Source organism: Nyctereutes procyonoides, unplaced genomic scaffold (genome assembly GCF_905146905.1).
Source record: "Nyctereutes procyonoides isolate TBG_1078 unplaced genomic scaffold, NYPRO_anot_genome, whole genome shotgun sequence".
Lineage (NCBI taxonomy): Eukaryota > Metazoa > Chordata > Mammalia > Carnivora > Canidae > Nyctereutes > Nyctereutes procyonoides.
Window position 1 is genome coordinate 19,818,642 of NW_026575048.1, and position 23,475 is coordinate 19,842,116.

Genomic DNA, 23,475 nt, shown 5'->3' on the forward strand with positions numbered 1-23,475 from the left:
ATCAAACCTTTGTTATGATTTTTTTGCCTTCCCTCCATTAAATGTTTCCTGGGTTTCATAGACCACTGATTAGTGCTGGCACCCACAGAGTGTTGACCCACAAAATCCCACAAGGACTAAGACATTGTTTATAATCCTATCTTAGGAATCGGCACTTTGAGAAAAATAATCTCTCACACTTCTGTACTATTGGTTTTACTTTTTACTTCAAATAAAACCAATTAATGTCACCAATTAATCTAATCCTGTATTAAGGAAATCTATTACCCAAAACAAATGATTTTTAACAGTGAAATGGAAATGAATTCTTTTAACCTATATACTAGTGATTAGAAATAAATTGAACTACCATAAACACAGAGGTTGCTTTTGGGCAACAGACTTGAGCAATGGACTGTAGAACAAGGCAAAAGGCCTGGGGGTGGGGGACTGGCTGAATAGACTGGCCCATCAGGGGACCCACTTCAAAATATCTATATGCCCTAACTGACCAATTGGCTACTTACAACCAGGCATAGTTACCCAAAACAGGGAAGATTCCATACATCCCTAGATCTCTTAACCGCACCCCCACTCCTTTAAAAACAGCCCTCACCCACCACCTCATGCAGATAGTCTCTTCTTTGCTGTCCTGCCTGCTGCTCACTTGCAGTGTATTCAATAAACTTCTATCTCCTTTGTTCTGACTCAGGTGAATTCTTCTGACTACCAGCACCACCAGCTTCCACCTGGATTGTCGCTCCACATTTGGGGGCCCCCATCCAATTAGGAGAAATATCACAATAAATAACAGTAAGTAGAAAAACAAATCAAAATTAACATATTTAGAGGTGCCTGGGTGGCTCAGTCATTTAAGTGTCTGCCTTTGGCTTGGGTCATGATCCCAGGTTCCTGGGATTGAGCCCCGGATGGGGCAACCTTCTCAGCGGGGAGCCTGCTTCTCCCTCTTCCTCTGCCACTCCCCCTAATGTGCACTCCCACTCTCTCTCTCTCTGGTAAATAAATTTTTAAAAATATTTTTAAAGAACCAAAAACTAGGGATCCCTGGGTGGCGCAGCGGTTTAGCGCCTGCCTTTGGCCCGGGGCGCGATCCTGGAGACCTGGGATCGAATCCCACGTCGGGCTCCCGGTGCATGGAGCCTGCTTCTCCCTCTGCCTATGTCTCTGCCTCTCTCTCTCTCTCTCTGTGTGGCTACCATAAATTAAAAAAAAAAAAAAAAAAAAAAGAACCAAAAACTAGCATATATAATGAAATGGAATTTATTTTTTTAAGATTCTATTTACTCATTTGACATAGAGAGTAAAAGTACACACAAGCAGGGGGAGTAGTAGGCAGAAAGAGAGGGAGAAGCAGAAGCAGGATCCCCCCTGAGTAAGGAACCTGATGCTGGGCTCCATCCCAGGACTCTGGGACATAAACTGAGCCAAAGGCAGATGCTTAATCATCTGAGCTACCCATGTGCCCAGTGAACTGGAATTTATTTATTTTATTTTTTATTTTTAAAAGATTTTTATTTATTTATTCATGAGAGATACAGAGAGAGGCAGAGACACAGAGGGAGAAGCAGGCTCCATGCAAGGAGCCCTATGTGGGACTCAATCCTGGGACTCCAGATCACCCCCTGAGCCGAAGGCAAATGCCCAACCGCTGAGCCACCCAGGCATCCCTGAACTGGAATTTAAATAAAAACTTGAAAGAGGGCAGCCCAGGTGGCTCAGTGGTTTAGCACCGCCTCTGGCCGGGGCGTGCTCCTGGGGTTTCAGGATCAAGTCCCGCGTCAGGCTCCCTGCATGGAGCCTGCTTCTCCCTCTGCCTGTGTCTCTGCCTCTCTTTCTCTGTGTCTCTCATGAATAAATAAATAAAATCTTTAAAAAAATCTAAGTTAAAATATTAGCTTTTATAAAAAATAAAATTAAAAATTTTTATTTTATTTTCTCTTAAAAAGTATTTTACTTAGATTTTTTTAAAGATTTTATTTATTTATTCATGAGAGACACAGAAAAAGAGGCAGAGACACAGGCAAGAGGGAGGAGAATCAGGCTCCATGCAGGGAGCCTGATGTGGGACTCGATCCCAGAAACCTGGGATCATGCCCCGAGCCAAAGGCAGACACTCAATTGCTGAGCCACCCAGGTGTCCCTATTAACTCAGATCTTAAGTGGACAAGAGGATGAAACCAACAGCAAAAATTCTATAAACAAAGATTTTGTTTCTCTTGGTACATGGCTATGAAAATTTGAAAGTCTGCAGGGTTGCTATTCTCTGATCCATACATACTACATTTCTTTTTTTTTTTCTTTTAAAGATTTTATTTATTTATTCATTAGAGACACAGGCAGAGGGAGGAGCAGGCTCCTTGAGGGGAGCCTGATGCAGGACTCAATTCTGGGACTCCAGGACCACACCCTGAGCCAGAGACAGACGCTCAACCACTGAGCCACCCAGGCATCCCCATACTACATTTCTTAATTCTCCTAAGAGATTACTTTATGCACACCAACACCCTATAAATAATGGAGACTAGCACTAAAAATTAACAGTCTGATCTCTACTTCTTTCTCTTTTTTTTCTCTCTACAAATCTTTTCCATCCACTTATCTTCATATGACCTTCTGAAACACGCTTCTACCTTCCTGTCTTTATATATGTTTTCTTTCCATGATACATCCTGTCTTCCTTGGAGATTATACTCCCAATATATTCTATAGCTCAGGACACTTGGGTGGCTCAGTGGTGTCTCTGCCCGTATCTCTGTCTCTGTCTCTCTCTGTGTCTCTCATGAAAAAAATAAATAAAATCTTTAAAAAAAAATTCTATAGCTCACACAATACTTACTTACCCAGGTAAAGTTAACAATTCTCTAATGCTGCTATAACATGACACATATGAACACTTGTTATTAAAGTCCTTTGCTAACTATCTACTTCTTTTTCTATACTTCTAGATATGGATGGGGCCTGCACCTTATTTAAATTGGTTGCCCCAAATACCTAGCAAATAGTATATAGCACTGGAAAAAGAAAGTGTGGCAAGCAGTCTAGAGATATTTCTTTGGTTCTGTAAATAAACTACTGCCTAAATAATACTGCTTCTCAGGATTATATCCTGATCTCCTGGTCTTCAAATATGGACTGCTCAATGCTTAAAAGCTCTCTTTATTTAGGAACATATGTAGTATCTGATTAGAAACAAAAATGCTTGTTTTCATATGAATACACAGACCTAATAAAATATTAACAAATTCTTTTTTATTAAATATTAACAAATTCTAATCAAAAGATCAAGTTACTATTTGACTTAAAAAGCAAAACAAACAAAAACCCAGCAGCCTAGTAAAGAAATGAGTTTTTAAGCTTACAATTAGGGATCCCTGGGTGGCGCAGCAGTTTGGCGCCTGCCTTTGGCCTAGGGCGTGATCCTGGAGACCCGGGATCGAATCCCACATCGGGCTCCCGGTGCATGGAGCCTGCTTCTCCCTCTGCCTGTGTCTCTGCCGCTCTCTCTCTCTGTGACTATCATAAATAAATAAAAATTTAAAAAAAAATTTAAGCTTACAATTATTTTCTGAAAAATATCTAAAACAAATTTTAGAACTTGAGGCTTGAACTTACGACCCTAAGATCAAGACCTGAACTGAGATCAAGAGTCAGAGGCTTAATCAACTGAGCCACCCAGGGCCCCTAGAACTTGAGGCACTTAAAGCCAGTTTTATATAGTTTACTGAAGTAGTTTCGGGTTGCTGAACAATTAGTATTACCCACTGAGTATACATTCAGAAGGAACTACTTTTCAGATATATTACAGCATTGAGAATTTTCCATTTCAATGGATGACTATTACACTGAACAAGGTCAAAAGGATAGATTATCCATCTTAGATGTCTTTGAATTGAAGACCTTAGTAATTCTTGACTATTTTATGTTTCCTGAAGATATTCAATGAATCCCTCTAAAGTATTAGAGATACTACCAGAAATAATGAAGCAGTAACATCAAAATTGAAGCTTAGTTTTTTTCTATAGTTGAAGAATTAATAGCTGAAAGACTGATTAACAATTGAAGTATCAAAAATTGTTCTAATCTTCACAAATAGTAAACCTCTTAAAGGAGAGTTTTTATTTTCACCACAGTCTGTCTTTTGAGGAATTTCATTTCCAAGAGTTAACCGACTGTTTTAGTTTTTAAGTACCTTCTTCCAACACCAAGTGCAGGTTGCCGCTACTGATGAATATTCAAACAATCTCCTAATCAAAGATGGAGAGGCCATACCTGGACACCTTTTCTTGCTTCTGGGTAACCTACCTATCCAAGTACTAATAGTGGAGACATCTTTAATATATGACAGAGCTAAAACCTCTGACCCAGCCACCAACCAACCACACCACAGAACAAAGACAGCATCTCTCTGAAAGATCTCTCTCCACAAAAGTTAACTTTGTCAAAGGAGCTGTTCTCCCCAGGATACTTTTTAAAGGAGACATTTCTATATATAGTCATCCCCATTCAGTAAACTTATATCTAGAAATGATATTAGAGGGCAGGCAGGTCTTTGGTATTTGAAATAACTCCAAACATAGTAGTTATCAAATTCCTGATTTAAAGTAGTTTTGAACAAGCAAATAAATTAACATTCGATCATGCCCCAGGAAAGAACTAGTAATTCCTTTTAAGTAAAAAGGTATATTTTACATAATTAATTTTTTTCTTAAGATACTTAAAAAGCAGGCCAAAATTCAACAAAACTTTTCTCTATCAGAAGATAAAAAATAATCCTCCTTCTATCATTGCTTCATGCAGCAATATTTATATTTTATCTTGGGGAAAAGGCAGAGACTTTGCTTAGCTATGGTCCTACAAAAAAAGCAACAGAAAAAGTTGATTTTAATCTTTTTTTCTGGATTTATTTCACCTTACCTTGACTTGGAATTCCATAAAGCTCTTCTCTGAACATTGTTTCCTGTCTGACAATTAGGAACCAAAACTGTGAACTTCTAAGTTCTTCCACTTTATGGAAGAACTTGGAAATCAATAAACTAGTTTTGATATTGGACTGAATTTCAAAGTTCTGTTCTCTGTCCCTATTTGGCTGAAAGGTATACCTATTATCAAGAGAGTTTCTATCGATTTTCAACTAGAAGTATCAGTTTTGCTGTCAGAGCTCTTTATTTTTGTACATAAAAGGAAGTGGGTTTTTGATACTATCTCAATGTTCTTCCTGTCTTACAAAGCTTTTGAAATAAAAGTGATGTCAGATTGAGAGTAAAAGCCCTAAATAAGAAAAAGGAATAAGCACAATTACTTTGCTTTACCTTTATTAATAACTATAACTGATTTAGAACTGCCCTGTTGCCCTATCACTGCTACCTACAAATTTTCCACGTCAATTTACACTGGGCTACAAAAACATTCACAGATTATGTAACATATACCTAAAAATTTATGTATCTATGCCACATACCTATGTATGACCCATGAACGAGAGAAGCACATTCTATTAGAAACTAAATCATTCTTCATTGTGGGTAGCTCAGCAAAGGGTAAACATGAATCCCATATGACATCATTTGCACCTTTCCCTTTCCCTTCCAAACAGCATATATAGTCTGTCCTCAGTTTTTTTTTTTGTGTGTGTGTCCTCAGTTTAATAGACTACCTATCATCAGAAAAGATCTTTATAGAACATCTCATCTTAATGTAAATGGAGAGTAAATATTCAATAATGTGATAATTTCTAGAAGAGGAATGAGTACAAAGGCATGACAGAAGAGTTTATCTGGACCACAATTCTAAATTCGCTCTTACTTTGATGTTAAATATCTTCTATTATGGGCAGCCCAGGTGGCTCAGCGGTTTAGCACCGCCTTCAGCCCAGGGCATGATCCCAGGATCGAGTCCCACATCGGGCTCCCTGCATGGAGCCTGCTTCTCCCTCTGCCTGTGTCTCTGCCTCTCTCTCTGTCTCCCATGAATAAATAAATAAAATCTTTTTTTAAAAAAATCTATTAATCTACTGACAATGCGATTCTACTGTTAGTTCTTAGATCTTCCTGTATCACAGTACATTCACCTTAATTTCTCAGGGATTGCCTTTAACAAACATGTAACTTTAACAAACACATAACAAACAGCTACTACAGCATATATGGCTACTGAAAAGTGAAAAGGAATGACCCCAAGACCATGATTCTGTTCCCAAATTTGCTAGTCTGGCCTACTTAGTTACTGATTTCCCTGTTTCTAGCCACATCTTGTTGGAAATTATGAATCTTGCTGTTTCTCTTGCTTGATGATTTGGCTTGGTTCCTAATCTTAGATCAGTAACTTCCAAAATTAAAAGTTTAAACTAGGTGGGGCACCTCGGTGGTGCAGTTGGTTAAGGATCTGACTCTTGGTTTCAGCTCAGGTCATGATCTCAGGGCTGTGAGATCAAGCCCTGTGACTGGCTCCATGCCCAGTGTAAAGTTGGCTTGGGATCCCTCTGCCTCTCCTGTTTGTGGGCTCTCTCTCTCTAAAATAAAAAAAAATAAATCTTTAAAAAGAAAGAAAGAAAAAGTTTAAACCACAGACAAGCAGGAAAGATAGAGCTCTTAACACTTTTGGCTCCATTCTTCCAAAAAACATCCTTAGTGGACTCTGAGGAATGTAGGGCCTGGACCACACCTCCTTTCAATCATCACTATTGATTTTAATATATGTATATCTCTCAAGAATACTGGTCACAGGTACTAACTTTATCTTGACTTTATTCTATTTGTTCCTAACACCTGAGGTCTGGGTTACTCTCCAAGTAATTATGATCTAAAAGCTAAAATCCTCTTATAAAATTTACCCAAACTGCATGTATGGTAGCTTTACCAGAGAACACAAATGATGTCACCAATTATCTTAGTTCCCTCCAGGAGTAGCACACACATGAATGCAGGAATGGTAATGAATCAGACTATTTTTCTGATACAGTTCCACATCAATAATTCCAAAGGCACTTAAAATTAATGAATCAAGTATTCCCACAAACATAACTCTATCTTCTAGATCTAAGGACAGCTCATATCCGTAACACAAACCTAAGAGGATATCCAGGCTAGGGAAATTCTTGGATGTCATTTTGTTCTAGAATACCATTACATTAATCCTTGTAAAGGAATCATCAGGAGTTGACTTAAATCTGCTCTGCCATGTATAGCTAAATTTATAAAAACTGAGGTGAAAACAATTTGCCCTCTTCAAGAAGACTCTGACAAGAAGCTATGAATAATTAGCAAGAATAGGTAATAAAATATATCCTTTTTGTTTTGTTTTGTTTGTTTTTTTTTTAATAAAATGTATCCTTAAGTGGAAAATCCATCCCAAAGAAGCTGTGGCAACAAAGACATTATTCTCTAAAAAAAAGTTTTTTGCGTAAGCTATAAAGCAGACACCAAGCAGGGGAGAGCAAAGAACAGCAGATTAAATTTAGTCTTTGCTAGCTGAAATGAAAAGCATTCTTTTCCTGGTTAAGTAGAGAGCTATTAGAGCAATAAGTGTTCAAGTTTAGAAGAGAGGATTAAAGAGGCAAGTAAGATGACAGCATCCTTCAAAAAAGCTAGGGATGACAAAGAGCTGAATAAAAACCCAGGTAAAACCTAGAGAGCTGTGTTATCCAACTGGTAGCCACTAGACACATGTGGCTATTTAAATTAAAATTTAAAAAGAATAAAAAATTCAGTTCCTTATTCAAACTGCCATATTTCAAGTGCTCTGTAGACTAGCTACTGGCCGTGTTAGGTTGGACAACACAGACACAGAACATTTCCATCATTGCAAGAAATTCTAGGACATTACCAATCTAGAGGGAAGGGAAAAAGATGAACTGTCCTGGGGTCTGAAAAAAGTGGAGCTACTAACAAGGGCTTTTGTCGTATAGCATTCAATACTTTATTGAGCGAACAGGTGGATTTACCTTTCCTTTTCCACCTGCTCTTTTTTCCCTCCTTGTTGCTGCCACCATCACTGCTGCTGCTGCTGTTCTCAGAACTCTGGGAATCTGACTGACCATCACTGCTTTCTTCTGAACCTTCTGATAGCTCTTTCACCCCATCCGGCACATCTTTCTGAAAATGTAGGCATCCAATTAGGATTAATCATTACCATTTCAGCAAATAGGAATTAAATTTCTGATATGCGTTATTGCAACTTAACTGTGCTGATTAATTTTTAATATTATAGGATTCAGTAGCAGAACCAGTAATCTATTTGGAATTCCTGTCATCTCTCTTCTTTGGGTCAAATTAGCTAATGTTACCATCTACATCCAAAGATAAAAATTATACATGAAAATCATATGCAAGCATAATACAGAGGCTTAAATTAGAAAAAAACTGGGTATATGTAAGTCCAAGTAAAGGAGAAGGTTTTCAGAATAAAAAAACTATACAGTAACAATTTTGTAAAAGATACATATAGTCATCATTCACAGATATGTATTTGTGTGTATGTATCATTAAGTATTGTGAATTGAGTTGAATCTGGATAGGGAGAGATAGTTCACTATTTGAGAATCTGATTCCTAAATATTGGTTAATAAGTAACAAGAGTCAAATACAAAAGGAATAATCAAAACAAATTTTTTTCTATTTTAAAATAAACTCTTAATGTGGGGCTCACACTTACAACCCCGAGCATGCTCTACTGACAGCCAGCCAGGTACCCTAAAAGGAATAATTTTTTATAACTCACAGGAAATCTTTGGTTTCTAAACTGAATAGTGAGAATGTTAATCAGAAAAGACACCTGTGTCAGCACAGTATGTGAGAGATACAGGATAGGTGCAAGATGAAGAATTAGGAAATTAAGACTTTCTGGAGTTGAATTCTGGCTTTATCTTTTCCTAATTATACAATCTTGGTCAAAGTCTTAACCTCTTATGCCTCAGTTTCCCTGTCTATAACATGGAGATAATAGTACCTACCTTAAGAGATCATTCTGAAATTAAATGAGTTAAATGGAAAATACTTAAGAATAGTGCCTGGCATATAAGAACTCAAAATATATTAGCTACTATGTATGTATGTAGTATATAAAAATATACACATGTAAACAAACACATTAGTGAACTTCGAAGTTATAGAACTATGGATAGTTCTTTTTTCCCCTCAATAGATTTTTTATTTTCCCACACTTTATAATCAGATAAAAAATAATTCTGATATGTGACTCTCCTTCCTACAACTGACACATTATAGCCAAGATAATAACCTCTGATCTAGTAAGGAACTGTTAACTTCTCACTTATGTCTATATCTTCGTGCCATTTCTCTAAGCCGTTTCTGATGTTGTATACTTTCTTAAAAAATACACAGCCCGTATTTTTCTATTCTTTCCTTCAAAATGTGGAACAACTTTTACAGAGTTAGTTGCCAGCCAGACCTCCTGACCTGTAGGTTCAACAAGTATTTTAAGTACAAATATAACTCTTCTTGAGCTTAAACCTGTGACCCCTTGCAGGATCAACTGGTCAACTATGAATGCCCCGAATCTCAGAATCATTTCACCCCTCCTTTTGCCCATTCCATAGTATATATTTTATTTCTCTAATGTCCCTTGCCCCTGCCTCTATTACCACTCTCATAGTTCAAGCCAATTATCTCTTACAAACAATCCCTGATTTACCCTTAAATCTATCCAGTTTGAATTATCTTCCTAACACAGATTTGATCACACTATTCTGAAAAACCTCTGCCATCTCCTCAGCACTCTCCTTCCTCCGCCCCTCTCGCAAACTGCTAAGTCAGATTTTCAAAAGGCCTCCAAAATTGATCTTCACTGAATGCTTACTCCACCCCCAACTCCTTACCACACTAACCCACACACAGATGAAGGTAACCACTTCAATCTATTCTAGTTTCAAATCCATTCTGGATCCTTCTATGCCTTTGCTTAAGCTAGTTCCTTATCCTGAAGGCCCTTCCCCCCCATTAGTTATCTGCCAAAGTTCAACTCAAACATTTTAAGTTAAAAAAAAAAAAAAAACAAACAAAAGCTTTCTAGATCCCCTTATTCAAAATTAATCTTTATTTCTCTACCCTATGACAATGCCTTATAGTACTTTATATCACAGTACATTCTGTCAGTATGTAATTACTTCAATAACTATGTGAGCATCGAGAGCTCAGGGACCACAGTTTATTCTTCTTTATAGTCTTTACAGTGTGCAGCACTGAGTAGGCATTTAATTAGTGTTATTAACAATACAGAAGGTCTAGAACAGCTAGAACCTTAAAGCAATGCAAAAAGCTCCCTGTGAGAATAGAGCCCTGTAATCATAAGAAGTTTAACAAAGTGAATAAGGAGGTATTATAGGTAAATTAGACCTTTGTAATGTTAGTGGGCTACTACAACCACTGAGCATAGTGTTGACTACAGCTGAAAGCTAAAAAGAAGGGAAAGAGTCCCACATACACATTGACAATAGTCAGTGCATGCCAAGCATTAATTCTCCTTCTGTTGATAATTTCCTTTGGCAAACAATCCCTTTCCCGAATTCATCTGGCAGAGGGCTTATCCTCAACCTCACATCAAGAGTGATCGTGAACCTATGTATAGCCAATCAGAAGACTCAATGCATTTGGCAACAGCGATTATTCAGTTATAGGCACATGGGCCATGCCAAACCAATTAAGCCACATCAGAATTAACTGAAGGGCTCCCACTTTAGTTCTTGCTTTTCTCTCCAGATTTACATCCTGCAGAGTGGGGGTTGACAGTGAAGTCATGTATGATAGGAGACAGCCTGCCTGAGAATGAAGACAAAAGAAAGCAGAGATCAATCTTTGATAATATCATTTGAGCTCCTGGGTCCAGACTCCGTTTCCTTAGAATCTACAGTTATATGAACTAATAAACTCTGTTTTCATCAAGCTCATTTGAGTTGGTTTTCTGGTTTGTAAGTGAAGGGACACTGAAAGTCAAGTGTCTTCTCGGTGCCAGAATTAGAAATCAGCAAGGCTGGTATGGTAAAAAGAACATGAGCTCAGGAATCCAGTCAGATCTTGGTCCATATTCCAGTTCTTACACTATCTGGTGAACACTAAACAAGAAAATCGAATCTTCTGAACTTGGGCTTTCTCTATTACAAAAAAAGAAGAACCACAGCTCTGAACTATAATGGAGAATTAAATAGCAATTTATAAAGCATCAGGTCTGTATGCTCCAAGTTAACACTTATTATTCAAATGTTGTGAGGTCCTTCAAAAAGTCACTGGAAGTCATTTTCAGTTCATCCTTTCAAGACAGTATTATCATAAAGAATAAAAAATAGTTACTTCTCTAGTCTACCCACAGATGGCCACAGATTAGAATAAAAATGTACAGGATACAGAGTTGAACATATTACATATTACCTTTTCCTAAAAATGAGCTCTTCAAGAACAGAATTCTGTGTCTATGATACAAATATCATTTAGACATAGTCACTTCTTATTTTACTTTATAAATGATGCCTTAACAAAAATATTTACCTTCAAAGTATATACTCCCATTCTACCTGGAACTTTATAGAAGATGCCCTCTTCACCTCGGGAGTTTGTGTGCAGCATTGCATTCAGGCATGCAAGAGGAGAAGTCCCACTGCAAAAAAAACAAAAACAAAAACAAGAGGAACACAATGATTAGTTTCTGTCTCTGAGTATCCTATTGTAACACTGACATAAGATAAAATTAACTGATCAACATCATTTGACATAAACACATTTTATAAACTATAAAAAGTCTAACAATCTACAGAGAGGCTGCCATAGAGAAAATAGATATAAAATTCATCCCCATATATATGAAGGAAAAATAATTCTTTCATTTTCTTAATCCTGATCTAATATATAACATGTAAGAAAACATGTATCTTACAGAAGTCTTACAAATATATTTTGTAAATATCGTATTTCACTTACAATTTTGTCAATTATACCTCAATAAAGCTAAAATTAAAACAAAACAAAACAAAACATTCTCCTTCATTTAACACAAGTTTTACAGGTCCAGAAGTAAAATAGGGGAAGGAAAGAATATACATACAGATCCAAATAAACAATATTAGTCTCCTTAAAAATATATATATATTTTATATATATAAAAATCTCTTTGCAGACTACTGCAACACACTAAATCTGAGGTATGAAATGAACACATTTCTATGGTCTCTTGTATTTATTTTTTATATTTTTATTGATATAACTGACATATAACATTATATTAGTTTCAAGTATACAATAGTGATGTCATACACACACACACACACAAAATCGTCTCTTGTACTTAGACCTAACACAGTATCACTTAAAGAGGTATAAAGTAAGTTTTGGAATATTTATCTTCTATGTAGCACCTTGGTTAAATGTTTACTAATTCCAATATACATTTACCATATTTCTAGAGTTTTAGGAATATAATTGTCTGTAAAAACTATAATTATTTTCCTTTCTGTTATCACATCTTATTTTCCTATCTTTTTGTACTTATCTAACATAACAAATAGCAATTTAACGGAAGATGTAAAAAAATTTTTATTTTAAAGCAATTATAGACTCACAGGAAATTGGAAAAATAGTCCCATGCATATGTCACCCAGCTTCCTTCAGTAGTAACTTAAGTAGAAGTAGTAACTTCCTTCATTATAACTATAGTACTAAAAAATTTTTTCCTCAGATCTGAGGGATAAGGCAGCTTATCTGAACATTTCCAGCAGTTCTCCCTCTCAGTTCTCTGCTGGTAACACTCAATAACCCGAATAAGGCTGCTAGAAGAGGCTGCCAGTTATCCTGGGAATACTCAATGATAGGAGTTCTCTGTGGGGTGAGCAGGACCATGGTTCATTGCCTTCTGGTATTTGTGAAAGTGTTGAGGGTCAAAAACTGTAAAGACAATGGAGGGCAACCAAGAAAAAAAATTTTTTTTTAATTTTTGCTAAAGAAAGTATTGAGTCTTCAGTTTGATTCTTATAGATATTTTTATATAATTTGGAATTTTCATCTTAAAAATATGCATAATGCAATCTAGTCAGAATCCCAAAGTTCATATCAAATAAATATATAAGAAATTTCTGGGGGAAAAAAGATGGAAGCCTTGTTATGAAGATATTAAAATGTATTCTAAGCTACTATTATTGAAGCAGTATGCTTCTAGGACAGGATAAATAGACAAATGAACACCCTGGACTGCTACTAGAATAAAATTCAGAAACAGATCATAAAAAATGTAAAAGGTGCAATTTCTGTACCTTTGTAGATTCTGTACCTTTCTCTATGATCTATGTAGTAGGAAGGAGACAGAGTCATGACCTGGTCACCTGTGGTTTTACTACCTGGCATCTACTTGAACCCTCCTCTGGAGATAATACCTAAAATTTCCCATGAAACATTATCCCCCTTCTCTTCCTCATACAGGTGGTTGAGACAGAATTAATCCCATGCGCATCACAGGTATAAGTCCAAACTGTTAAGTCACATTTCCTGGTATAAAAAGCCAATCAGCATTTCTGTGTACACCCCATTCCCCACCCCACAGGGAAAGATTCAGGAACAGACACATGACCTAATTTGGGGCAACAATCTAAGGAGCTATTTACTTGGGCACTTAAGAAAAGAAACTTGCTCTGCTGAAAAGCTTCAGAAAGACCTTCTTTCTCTTCCCCTGAGCAGTAAGAGGAAGTAATGCCTAAAACTTTCAATCATGTGACCATCAGGAAAGCATCTGGGATTGGGGTAAACATCACACGGGACAGACAAAGGAAGTGTTGGGTAAGAATTACAGGGAAAAATACAGCACCCCCAAAGGCACTAAAATGAAAAATGAAAAAAGAAAACAGCAATAATTTTAGCAATATTACTTTGCCACTATATCAAGCCTTGCCTCAAGCCACTCCTACCTTTGGAAATGCTGAGGTTTTAAAGCCATAAGCAACCAAAAGAGTCATGAATAAAACAGTTTATGTTAAGTAGTGCTGGAATAGCATGTTACACATCTGAGAAAAAGAATTCTCGGGATCCCTGGGTGGCGCAGCGGTTTGGCGCCTGCCTTTGGCCCAGGGCGCGATCCTGGAGACCCGGGATCGAATCCCACATCGGGCTCCCAGTGCATGGAGCCTGCTTCTCCCTCTGCCTGTGTCTCTGCCTCTCTCTCTCTCTCTGTGTGTGACTATCATAAATAAATAAAAATTAAAAAAAAAAAAAAAAAAAAGAATTCTCACAGTAAAAAAAAAAAAAAAAAAAAAAGAATTCTCACAGTATATCCAAAACACATTCCAAATGGATTAAAGACCAAAAAGTAAAAAGTAGAAAATATTAAAAGGAAAATAGGGGGTGCCTGGGTGGCTCAGTGGGTTGTCTGCCTTCGGCTCAGGTTATGATCTCAGGGATCTGGGATCCAGCATAGAGTCCGCTTCTACCTCTCCCTTTGCCCCTCCCCCCTGCTCATGCTCTCTCAAATAAATAAAATCTTAAAATTAAAAAGGAAAATAGTATATAACCTGCTAAATGGATAAACCTTTCTAAATAAGAAAGAAAACCTAAGAACCACAAAAGAGAAACACACGGACTACACAAAAATAAAAAAGCTCTACGTAGGATAAAAACAAAATCAACCAACTTTCTATGGAAAGTATATGAAGCTGCAGATCCCTGGATGGCTCAGCAGTTTAGTGCCTGCCTTCAGTCCAGGGCGTGGTCCTGGAATCCCGGGATCGGGTCCTAAATCCGGGCTCCCTGCATGGAGCCGGCTTCTCCCTCTGCCTGTGTCTCTGCCTCACTCTCTCTGTCTCTCTCATGAATAAATAAATAAATAAAATCTTAAAAAAAAAAAGTATATAAGGCTGAAATAAGAAACTGCAAAACATATGGCAGACAAAACAATGAATAGCCTTAAGAGAGCTGCTTTTAGGAAAATACTAACAATTAAATAATAGATAAAGGATATGAATAATTGTAAAACATGCAACATAAATGGTCACTAGAACACATGAAAAGAAGCCCAAACTTATCAAGTTTGGGGGAAAATAATTAAATCAAGATACCATTGATCAGATTGGAAGAAAGCAAATGAATCCAAGTCTTAGTTAACAGTACTATGCTAACATCAAACGCCTGGATTTGATATTATACTATATTTATAATGATGTTACCACCAGAGGAAGCTGGGTGACATATGCATGGACTTTTTCCAATGTCCTGTGAGTCTATAATTACATTAAAATAAAAAACAGGGGTGCCTGGGTGGCTCAGTCAGTTAAGCATCTGACTTCAGCTCATATCATGACCTTGGGATCCTAGGACTGAGTCCCTCATCAGTCTTCTCTCTCTCTCTCTCTCTCTCTCTCTCTCTCTCTGTACCTTCCCAACTCTGCTCATGAGTACACTCTCTCTCGCACTCCCTCTCAAATAAATAATCTTTAAAGATAAAGAAATTAATTAAATAAAAAAAACCACAAGTGAATTGATAAAATCCATTGCTGGTACGGTTATAAAAGCAAGTGAGCCCTCTAACAGATTGCTGACAGAACTAAAAACTGCTGCCTTCCCCACTCCATCTCAATTTTGGTTTAGTGAAGTATCATGAAAAGTATCCATCGAAATGAAAAAATATTAGGGCCCAGTGATCCAACAATTGAATTCTATCTATCCTAAAAAAATAAGGTTACAAGGACTTGCAGCCATATATGGAAGGATCATACCCAGCAGTGTTATAAGTTAAAGCACAGAAAATGACTTCAAAGTCCATTAATAAGGGAATGGGATGTTAGTAAAGTAACCAAGAGGACATGATCAATAACAACTACATTAACAACAAAAGAAGTGCTAAATTCTAGGAAGCATTCTGTTTAGCCCTCACATCAATCCTTTGAGGCAGGCAAAATTGTTAGGCCATTTTTATAAATGAAAAAACTTAACATATAAGGGTGTTAAATAACAAAACCATATGATTAGTAAATGATGAAACCAAGATTCCAGCAAGAAGAAAGAAAACAGAAGCAGAAAAAAGACTGCTTAAAAAGAAAATAAGACCAAGTGAAAAAACATGTTATCTGTAGTTCAATAATCCATCTGGTAAAGTTTGCCCCATCTAATAGTATTCAATTCCAGTATTATGTGCCCACTCTGTTTAGGCCAATAAGCTAGGGTCTGTGTGTAGGCCCAAGGAGGAATTCTTACCTAGCTCAGAAAAGGAAAGATAGATAAGGGAACAAAGCCACAGCACACTGTAATCAGTGCTATAAATAGGCCTACAATCCCTGACCCAAAATACTTAAGGTCAAGTGTTTTAGGCATAAAAATCTTTTGAATTTTAGAAAAGTAACATGATATGCCATCTATTATGTAGCACCATCAGGAGGATTAGGGACAGCATCCCATAACCTAACAAATTAAACATAAATATTTACACTAAATCAGATACACTAATAATATATGTAGTTTTATGTCAGTTTAGCAAAAGTGCTATTATCAAACAAGTTTTGGTATCAAATATATGAAAAAATTCTTTCAAGCATTTTAGATTTTGGAATTATAGAATATAGACTGCAGATCTATATATTTAAAGTACTTTGGGGGTGCCTGCCTGGCTCAATCTATGGAGCTTCTGACTCTTGATTTTAAGGTTGTGGTTTGAGCCCCATCTTGAATGTAGAGATTACTTTAAAAAGAGAACAACTTTTAAAAAATTTTTTAAAAGATAATAAAGTACTTTAACTCAGAGAAAGAAACAAATAATGTGATCTAGGATCTAGTACCCAGAACCCCCCCCCCAAAAACAAAATAAAACCCAACCAAAAACAACCCACCCCAAACCAAAAACTCCTTAAAGTAAAACCCAAGAAATGAAAGTAAATGACATACACATCTGGTAAAAATATGTGGTAAAAGTCATGTAAACACCATCATAATATTTTCCTTGAATATCTGGATATAATTTTCCTTTGAAGGAAATAAGGAAGTTTTGAATAACACACAAGATAGAACAATATACTGTTTCTTTAAAAGATTTATTTATTTGTTTGTTTGAGAGAGCTCACACATGCAAGGAAGTAGGGGAAGGGGCAGAAAGAGATGGGAGGGAGGGAGGGAGGGAGAGAATCTCAAGCAAACTCCCCACTAAGCCACAAGCCCGACGTAGGGCTTGAACTCACAACCCCGAGCTGAAATCAAGAGTAAGATGTTCAGGGCAGCCCCAGTGGCTCAGCGGTTTAGCACCGCCTTCAGCCTAGGGCGTGATCCTGGAGACCTGGGATCGAGTCCCATGTCGGGCTCCCTGTGTGGAGCCTGTTTCTCCCTCTGCCTGTGTCTCTGCCTCTCTCTCTCTCTCTCTCTCTCTCTCTCTCTCTCTCTCTCTCTCTCTCTCTCTGTGTGTCTCTCATGAATAAATAAAATTTATTTTAAAAAAATAACTTAAAAAAAAAAAAAGAGTAAGATGTTCAACCAACTGAGCCACATAGGCACTCCCGGAACACTGTACTGTTTAAAACAAAATTTTAGTTTTGGTTTTGGGAAAATATAAAAAGCCAGCATCCTGGCAGTTTATTTTTACAAAAAATGGAAGCAATGGCAGAGAAGTACAATAGGCTACACTTCCCATGATGGCAGGAATAGATCTTCAAGGACAAAAACTCCAGAATTATATAATAAAATAAAAATAACTGAATAACTCAAAGAAACAGGTACCATCTAAATGGACAACAATACCCTGGTATTGAGGAGGGCAAAGTCAAGTGCAGTACAGTATGACGGAAGTCCTGACACCCAAAGCAGCTGAAGCAAAAACACTTCAAAAGATTCATAATTAGGGGATCCCTGGGTGGCTCAGCGGTTTGGCGCCTGCCTTTGGCTCAGGGCGCAATCCTGGAGTCCTGGGATCAAATCCCACGTCGGGCTCCCAGCATGGAGCCTGCTTCTCCCTCCTCCTTTGTCTTTGCCTCTCTCTCTCTATGTCTATCATAAATAAATAAATAAATCTTTTTTAAAAAATTTCATAATTATCATGAGACAATGAAGCTTCTAATTTTTCTTATCCATGCTCAAGACAGCAGAGTTGGGGAGGAGGGTCAGGAAAGGAACAAGTGCAATGCTGTAATTTTAGGCTAAATCTATCTCATGTAAGGAAATACGTTAAGATGTTTCATACACAAGTCCCAAGAACAGAAGTAACTTCAGTTATACTGCCAATGGCCTTATTTAATCCTCTTTGCAGAAAAGTGGTTACTCACCAGTGGCAAGTAGGGCTAAAGACCTGAGGTTTGTAATCACACTGTTCAGATGAAGCATTAAATGTAGTAACTAATGGAGGTCCCTGGGTGGCTCAGATGGTTAGGCGTCTGCCTTCAGCTGAGGTCATGATCTCCAAGTGTTGGGATAAAGCCCCACATTGTGCTCCCAGCTCAACAGGAAGCTACCTACCTCTCCCTCTTCCTCTGCCTCTACTGCTCCCCATGCTTGTGCTCTGTCTCTTTCTCTCTCTCTCAAATGAATAAAAAATCTTTTTTAAAAAGTCTGTTTCTCGGGCAGCCCTGGTGGCTCAGCAGTTTAGCGCCGCCTTCAGCCCAGGGCGTGATCCTGGAGACCCGGGATCGAGTCCCACGTCGGGCTCCCTGCACGAAGCCTTGCTTCTCCCTCTGCCTGTGTCTCTGCCTCTCTCTCTCTGTCATGGATAAATAAATAAAATCTTAAAAAAAAAAAAAAGTCTGTTTCTGGGCAGCCCCAGTGGCCCAGTGGTTTAGCACCGCCTTCAGCCCAGGGTGTGATCCTGGAGACCCTGGATCGATTCCCATGTCGGGCTCCCTGCATGGAGCCTGCTTCTCCCTCTGCCTGTGTCTCTGCCTCTCTCTTTCTCTCTCTCTCTCTCCGTGTGTCTGTCATAAATAAATGAATAAAATCTTTAAAAATTTTTTAAAAATAAAAATTAAATTAAAAAGTCTGTTTCTTAGTTTGCCTCTCATAAAAATAAACAAACTAATGAAAGGAGACAGCCCCATGTAGCAAAAAGAGCCAGACTTAGATATTCACACCCATCTGAATTCAGATCTGATAGTGGCCATGGGCGAATCAATTTAAATACCTTTAATCTTCATTTTCTCCTTTGTAAAATGGATGTAATACCATCTACTTTCTAATCTGCATAGATTACAGATAATATATAAAAGTGTGTCAGAGGAGATATTCAGTAACTGTGATCATTACCCCAACAACTTGCCCCTCTGGCCTAGTCTCAAAAAGTTTTAGTGTTTCCTATCTCAAGTGAGAGTAAATTCACCTTCACCCTCAATTCTCCACCCCAAAGCCAGGGGTAACTTTTAAAAACAAATATGATCATGCCACTTTGCTGGGCTTAACATTCACCCATGTGGAACACCTGGGTGGCTCAGTGGTTGAGCGTCTGCTTTTGGCTCAGGTCACGCATGCTCCTGGGGTCCTGTGACTGAGTTCCGTATCAGGCTCCCCACGAGGAGCTTGCTTCTCCCTCTGCCTCTCTCTGTGTCTCTTAGTATAAATAAATATATATTTATAAAATTCACCCATATTATCATAATGTTCTTAGAATCAAGTCCAGAATTATTCATATGACCTGATCCCGTGATCATTTTCCTACACCCTCTGCTCCAGCCTACTCTAGCAAAACCTGAATCTAATAGTGAGAAAACATCAGACATACTCAATTTGAGGGACAGACTACAAAAGAGCTGGCCTGAACTCTTAAAAATGCCAAGGTCATGAAAGACAAAGACTAAAGAACAACTTCACATTAAAGGAGGCTATAAAGACACATGAAAATTAAATGCAAACGCAATGTGTGAGCCTGAATTAGGACGTTGGTGGAAGAATTACCAAATCCGAATAAAGCCTGTTGATTAGAGAGTAGTAATATTATATCAATGTTAGTATCCTGACTTTGAAAATATACTCTGAAGTGTTTAAAGGTGAATGGGGCATCATGTCTACAATTTATTCTGACATTTAAGAAATACAAATTACAATGATAAAGTATAAAACTTTAACATTTGGGGGATTTAAGCAAAAGTTATATAAAAATTATTTGCACTACTTTTGCAATTTTCCTTAAAGTCTGAAATTAATATGTCAAACAAATACATAAGAAGCTAAAAGCATGCATTGTATGAGAAAACTACAAAAAGAATATGGACTAATGAAAAAGTGTAAGTACTGATAAATGCTACAATATAGATTAATTAACCTCCCAAACCACATGATTCCATTTATTTGAAATATTCAGAAATGGTCAATATACAGACAGAAGGAAGACTAGGGTTTGGCAATGGGAACTTCTATTAACTGTAGACATGCATGAGTGATCTTACAGGGAGATGGAAATGTTCTAAAACTGCATTATGGTGATAGTTGCACAACCTAGTAAATTTACTAAAACTCACTGAATTGTACACTTAAAATGGGGGAAGTTTATAGAATGTATACCATATCTCAATAAACTTGCTTCTGTTCTTTAAAATTTCATTTATTTTAGAGAGAGAGAGAAAGTGTGAGAGGGGGCAGGGGCAAAGGGAGAGGGAGAAAAGGAATCTCAAGCTAACTCCATACTGAGCACAGAGCCTGACATAGGTCTTAATATCATGACCTGAGTAGAAATCAAGAGTCAGTTGTTCCAGGAGACAACTGAGACACCCAGGAGGACCAATAAAGCTACATTTTAAAAAAGAATGTGGAAAAAAATTAATCTGGTTTCTCATTCACTGAACATTTACAAAGAAGCTATCATGTAAACTCAAGGTAATAAGTGTTGGTGATATAAAAAGGGAAGCAGAGGTTTCTTAAGTATACATTTTAATGTAAAAATGGGGGGAGGGGGACACCTGGATGGCTCAGTCAGTTAAGCATCTGACTCTTGATTTGGGCTAAGTTCATGATCTCTGGGTCCCTGAGATTGAGCCCTTAGTTGGGCTCCATGCCCAGTCTCTCTTTCTCCTTCTCCTTGTTCCCCTCCCCTCACTGCTGTGCACGCATGTATGTGTACTCTCTAAAAAAATAAATAATAAAAATAATGGGACTGGCACTGAGCAGAGCCAGATGATGTGTCTCTATTTCATAGTGCATGCACACACACTATACAATCATTTATGATTAACTGATATTTCCTTCCCATCAGAGAGATGAGGCAAGTTGGTACAAATTTTAAATGTGCAATAAAATAAAATTTTAATCATATTTGCAATTTTGCTATCAACTCAAGAACTGAACATAAGCATAAATAACTATATATATAAACTATAAATAGGGCAGCCCTGGTGGCGCAGCGGTTTGGCGCTGCCTGCAGCCTGGGGTATGATCCTGGAGACCCAGGATCGAGTCCCACATCGGGCTCCCTGCGTGGAGCTTGCTTCTCCCTCTGCCTGTGTCTCTGCCTCTCTCTGTGTCTATGAATAAATAAATAAAATCTTAAAAAAAAAAAACTATAAATATAAAATTTACCATCTCAACCATTTCTAAGTGTACACTTCACTTACACTTAAGTACCTTACCTTTACATTGTTTATATAACCGAGTGCTAGAAATCTTGCAAAACTTGGGCAGCCCAGGTGGCTCAGCGGTTTAGCACTGCCTTCAGCCCAGGGTGTGATCCTGGGGACCAGGGATCAAGTCCCATGTCAGGCTCCCTGCATGGAGCCTGCTTCTCCCTCTACCTGTGTCTCTGCCTCTCACTCTGTGTCTCTCATGAATAAATAAATAAAATATATTAAAAAAAAAAGAGGGCAGCCCCAGTGGCTTAGCGGTTTAGTGTCACCTTCAGCCCAGGGCGTGATCCTGGAGCCTTGGGATCGATTCCCAGGTCAGGCTCCCTGCATGGAGTCTGCTTATCCCTCTGCCTGTGTGTCTCTGCCTCTCTCTCTCTCTCTCTCTCTCTCTCTCTCTCTCTCTCTGTCTCTAATAAGTGAATAGAAATCTTACAAAAAAAAAGAAAGAAATTCTATCTTTAAAAAAAAAAAGATAGCTTGCAAACTCAAACTCTATGCCCATTAAATACCTCTCTATTTTTCCCCTACATCCAACCCTTGGCAACCATTCTTCTACTTTCTGGCTCTATATATAGGACTCCTGTAAGTGGAATTAGAATATTTCCCTTCTTGTGTCTGGTTTACTTCACTTACTACAGTGTCTTTTAAGTTCATCCATGTTGTAGCATATTAGATTTCCTTCCTTGTTAAGCCTGAATAATAGTCCATTGAATGGGGGCACCTGGGTGGCTCAGTGGTTGAGCATCTGCTTTTGGCTCAGGTCATGATCCCAGGGTCCTGGGATCAAGTCCCGCATTGTGCTCCCATGGGGAGCCTGCTTCTCTCTCTGCCTATGTCTCTGCCTCTCTCTGTGTGTCTGTCATGAATAAATAAATCTTTAAAAAAATACTCCACTGAATGTATATGCCACATTTTGTTCATCCATTCATCCATTAGTAGACATCTGGGTTGTTTCTGTCTTTTACTATCATGACTACTGCTGCTAGGAATATCAGGGTCAATAGATCTATTCAAGTTCCTACTCTCAATTCCTTTGTGTATAGCCAAACTCAGGCTTGCTAGGTCAAATATAATCCTATTAACTCTTACTTGTTCTTTACCATACTCTCAGGTATGCAACATCTACAGATAAGAATCAGACAAATCCACAGGTTGACCACGAGCTTCACTGGTCATCTCGTCCATTTACTACAGATGCTTATGACTCCTCCTAAAACATCATCAATAGGTAATCGTCCAGTCTGTCACACAAGCATATAAGGTGGTAGAGGCTAACTATGTCCTCAAGCATTTCCAGTTATTCATAAATTCTTCCTTAAGCTAAGCCAAGTGTGTCTCTTCCTAAAACTCCATGTTTAGTTTTGATTTTATGCTGGAAATCAGTGGCTATCATGGTGGAAAAATCTGTGATTTTCTGTACTTTGAATTTTCCGAAATGACCCTGCAATATTTATCTTTGTGAGTAGGAGAAAAAATTTAACATTATTTCTTCATTACTCCATAGGACAGCTCTTTGAGTATTTTAGGCCTCTTCATAAAATCCTAAAGTCTACTCCTTTTCATATTTGTGATTCTCTCCTCACTGGCATCCCCTCTTGCAACCAACCTAAAGAAATGTAATAAACTTTATAGTTCATCCTTAAAATTCACCAATGTCCTCCAATATTATTCCCACTCTAGTGCTTGCTTCGGCAACACATATATTATGCCCATTTCAAACTGCTGATAAAAAGCTTTAAGAGATTTCACCAGCCTCCTTTATTTATTCTTACTGATATTTCCCCTTGTAATACATTACCCAGCCTAATCTTTAATCGCAATCTCTTGTTCATTTTTCTGTACTCCTTCCTACAGAACAGGCTTGTCAAAACTAGGCCTCAATTAATCAGCTTCCCTATCTCTGACTAAACTATTACACACTCTATATTTATCCTTCAGAGCTCAATCCTTTGAATTTCAATAGGATTAAATAACAG

The 23,475-nt window shown here is 37.8% G+C and overlaps 1 protein-coding gene across 2 annotated transcripts in view; it reads right to left on the reverse strand.

The window, feature by feature from the left end:
* The window catches only part of ASXL2 (ASXL transcriptional regulator 2), a 126,779-nt gene that overhangs the window by 40,008 nt on the left and 63,296 nt on the right, over window positions 1–23,475 (reverse strand). The window contains exons 4-5 of one of the 2 annotated variants that reach the window (XM_055327106.1): window positions 11,496–11,604; window positions 7,940–8,090 (exon numbers count right to left, since the gene is read on the reverse strand). In XM_055327106.1, the coding sequence (XP_055183081.1) occupies window positions 7,940–8,090; window positions 11,496–11,604 (260 nt within the window). Of the gene's footprint in view, window positions 1–7,939; window positions 8,091–11,495; window positions 11,605–23,475 lie in introns of those variants that run through there. The other variant, XM_055327104.1, reaches the window with a different exon arrangement.